The 3,021-nt window shown below is 42.0% G+C and overlaps 1 protein-coding gene across 1 annotated transcript in view; it reads left to right on the forward strand.

Annotated features, from left to right (window-relative positions):
- TMEM150C (transmembrane protein 150C) overlaps positions 1–2,776 on the forward strand; it is a 114,257-nt gene extending 111,481 nt beyond the window's left edge. The window contains exon 7 of the mRNA XM_004383147.2: positions 2,516–2,776. Coding sequence (XP_004383204.1) covers positions 2,516–2,776 — 261 coding nt within the window. The remainder of the gene's footprint in view (positions 1–2,515) is intronic.
- Positions 2,777–3,021: the final 245 nt, after the last annotated feature.

Genomic DNA, 3,021 nt, shown 5'->3' on the forward strand with positions numbered 1-3,021 from the left:
TGAAAGCTGGTGAATACGAAAATCTGCAGGTCAGGTGGCAGCCTGCTGGCTCACATCCCAAGAACCAGAGGTCAGAGGATGACAAGTCAGATGCAGGATCAAGAGAAGGCGAGCTTTGCCAGAACATCCATATATATCAGATGCAGGCCACACCCCCAAGGAAATGCCCCTTTCATCTGATAGGCTGCTCACAGCAGATCACAAAATGGAAGATGATTACATAATATCTGCCAAACCAGTGAGAATTATAGCCTAGCCAAGTTGACACATAGCCTTAACTATCACAGCAGGTATGAATAGTAAAGCACAGAGAGGTTAATTTGCCCAAGATCACACAAATAGTACATGGTAAATAAAGGTTTAAACTCAGGCTCAGTTCTTGCACCCACAACCACTACATGGTTCTACCTTTCCAACTTTGAAGAAAGTTGGCCTTGAAATATGAAATCAACATTTAGCATTCAGAGATATTCTCTGATTAGTGGAGTGTTTGAGTCTTCTATATCTTTTTCCCTCACAAACTGCTATTCAATCATTCCACTGGTTCTCTGAAGTTCTGCCAGTTACATTAGATAGAGAACATTTAGGAACTTGAAATTTAAGCCAAAAGAATTGCTGCTTGCTAGCAACTTGATAAAAAAATTTTTTTTAGTGTGCATTAAGTGAAACTTTACAGTTCAAGTTAGTTTCTCATATAAAAATTTATACACACATTGTTATGTGGCCCTAGTTGCTCTCCCTATAATGTGACAGCACACTCTTCCTTTCCACCCCGGATTTCCTGTGTCCATTCAACCAGCTCTCTGCCTTCTCATCTCACCTCCGGATAGGAGCAGTCCATTTAGTCTCACGTATCTACTTGAGCTAAGAAGCACACTCTTCACGAGGATCATTTTATGTCCCATAGACCAGTCTGATCTTTGTCTGAAGAGTTGGCTTCAGGAATGGTTTCAGTTCTGGGCTAACAGACTGATAAAATATTTTAAAAGTAAAAAGGTCAAAACTCTGCCCATGTGGTCTTTGAAGATGTATCCTTTCCCCGTTAGCTTAAGTAATAAGTTAATATTTCTTTGCCAATATTTTGACAAAGTCAGAGTAGTGTGAACAGGCTTTAAATTATCCTGAGTTTTGAGCTTATACCAAACGGTTCTGATCTGTGTTGTTTCTGAATACCTGCAAACATTTCTTGGTTCTCAGGTGAATGGCTTCAGGCCTATCAGGAGAGCAAAGTTTGGCTGAAGTAGTTTCACATATTCTTACCATCTGAAAAGTTCCCAAAATTTTAAGTCTAGTTCTGGAGACAAAACTAATTCTAAGGGAATATTCCAAATTTTCTGAATAAATGTATTCAGTCCTTGGCCTTTCATTAAGACATGCTGTGACCCTCTCTCCTTCCCTGCTTCTGCCCCCATGTATCCTGGGTGAGGTTATAAATATTCAGACATAGACATCTCGCGTTTCTTTGTTTTTTCAATTGCATTTTTTCATTTGGGCAAAAGGTTAAATTAGACACCACGAATGACACTAACCTATAGATTAATGCTTGGATTTTTATTGAGCTACTGCAGTTCTTTATTTCTGCTAAGAATTGTCTGAAAGACAATAGTGGAAATTAGAAGGGGAAGAGGAGCCTCTAAGACATTAGTAGCTGTGCAGAGAACTTTTTTACAGTAATAAAAAGAGTTCCTGCTGGACATTTATGGAGGTAATTAGCAGTTTGTTAGGCTGAAAATAATGTCTGCAGATATAATGATGACTGTGACCCACGGTAGAAGGAGCCCTGGTGGCACAGTGGTTAAAGCACTCGGCTGCTTACTGAAAGGTTCGTGGTTTGAACCCACCAACGGCTCCGTGGGAGAAAAAACCTGGGAAACTGCTCCCATAAAGATTACAGCCTTGGAAACCCTATGGGGCAGCTCTACTCTGCCCTGTAGGATTGCTATGAGTCAGAATCGACTCGACGGTGGTGGGCTTGGTTTGGTTTTGGTATAACCCATAGCCATTTTCAGGGATTTTACAAAAGTGAAAATTTTCTTTTTCTGGCCAGCTAATTACTTTGGAATTGGAATCCTCTTGCTAATCTCATTTTATTAGGTGGGTGTAGAGTATAGTGTATGAAAGCACAGATTCTGGAGTCAGGACAGGGCTTCAAACTGGTTCTTTTAGAACGAACTGGTTCGAAGCCCTGAGTCAGAATGCTTGTGTTGAGATCCCAGCTCCACCAGTTAATACCTGTGTGATCTCAGGCAAGTTGCTTAACCACTTGGCCTCCACTTCCCTGTCTGTGAGTGAACTGATGACAATAACAGTGTGGTGAAGATTAAATGAGGTCATCCATGAAAGCACTTAGAACCATGTCTGGCACAAAATAAGCTCAATAATAATAAGATAATAAGCTATCTGTTGTTATTCGTGTAGATGCGTGCACTTAGCAAGCTCTGTCAGGCTACCAGTTTTGTTAATGAGAAGGGGAGAACCAGACTTTTCCTATCACCTGTCTCTGCCCAGAAAATAGCCCAGTTTTAATGTGGCTGATGAGGGTGCTTTCCTTGACTGCTTCTCCCCAGACTTCATCCTCATGGGCCAAGGCATCCACATGTATGCAGCCAGGATCCAGTGGGGCCTGGTCATGTGCTTCCTGTCTTACTTTGGCACCTTCGCTGTGGAGTTCCGACATTATCGCTACGAGATTGTTTGTTCCGAGTACCAGGAGAATTTCCTAAGCTTCTCAGAAACCCTGTCAGAAGCTTCTGAATACCAAACTGACCAGGTGTAACCCATCAGCTTTTCCTTGCTGATGAGGTGGGTGTGACGGTGGAGGAAGGGCAAGGAGGGCACACTCACAGGACTTGACACATGACCTCATGACACATTTTTCACACACACACCCACACACCCACCCACACACCCTACTTACCCATTCATGGCCACATTTGCCAAGTGAACTTTTGAGGGCAAGTTATTTCTTTAATGAAAAAGCACAAGCCCTCATGTGTCAAAATACATGCTGTTACACTGAAA

Source organism: Trichechus manatus, unplaced genomic scaffold (genome assembly GCF_000243295.1).
Source record: "Trichechus manatus latirostris isolate Lorelei unplaced genomic scaffold, TriManLat1.0 scaffold00105, whole genome shotgun sequence".
Classification (NCBI taxonomy): domain Eukaryota; kingdom Metazoa; phylum Chordata; class Mammalia; order Sirenia; family Trichechidae; genus Trichechus; species Trichechus manatus.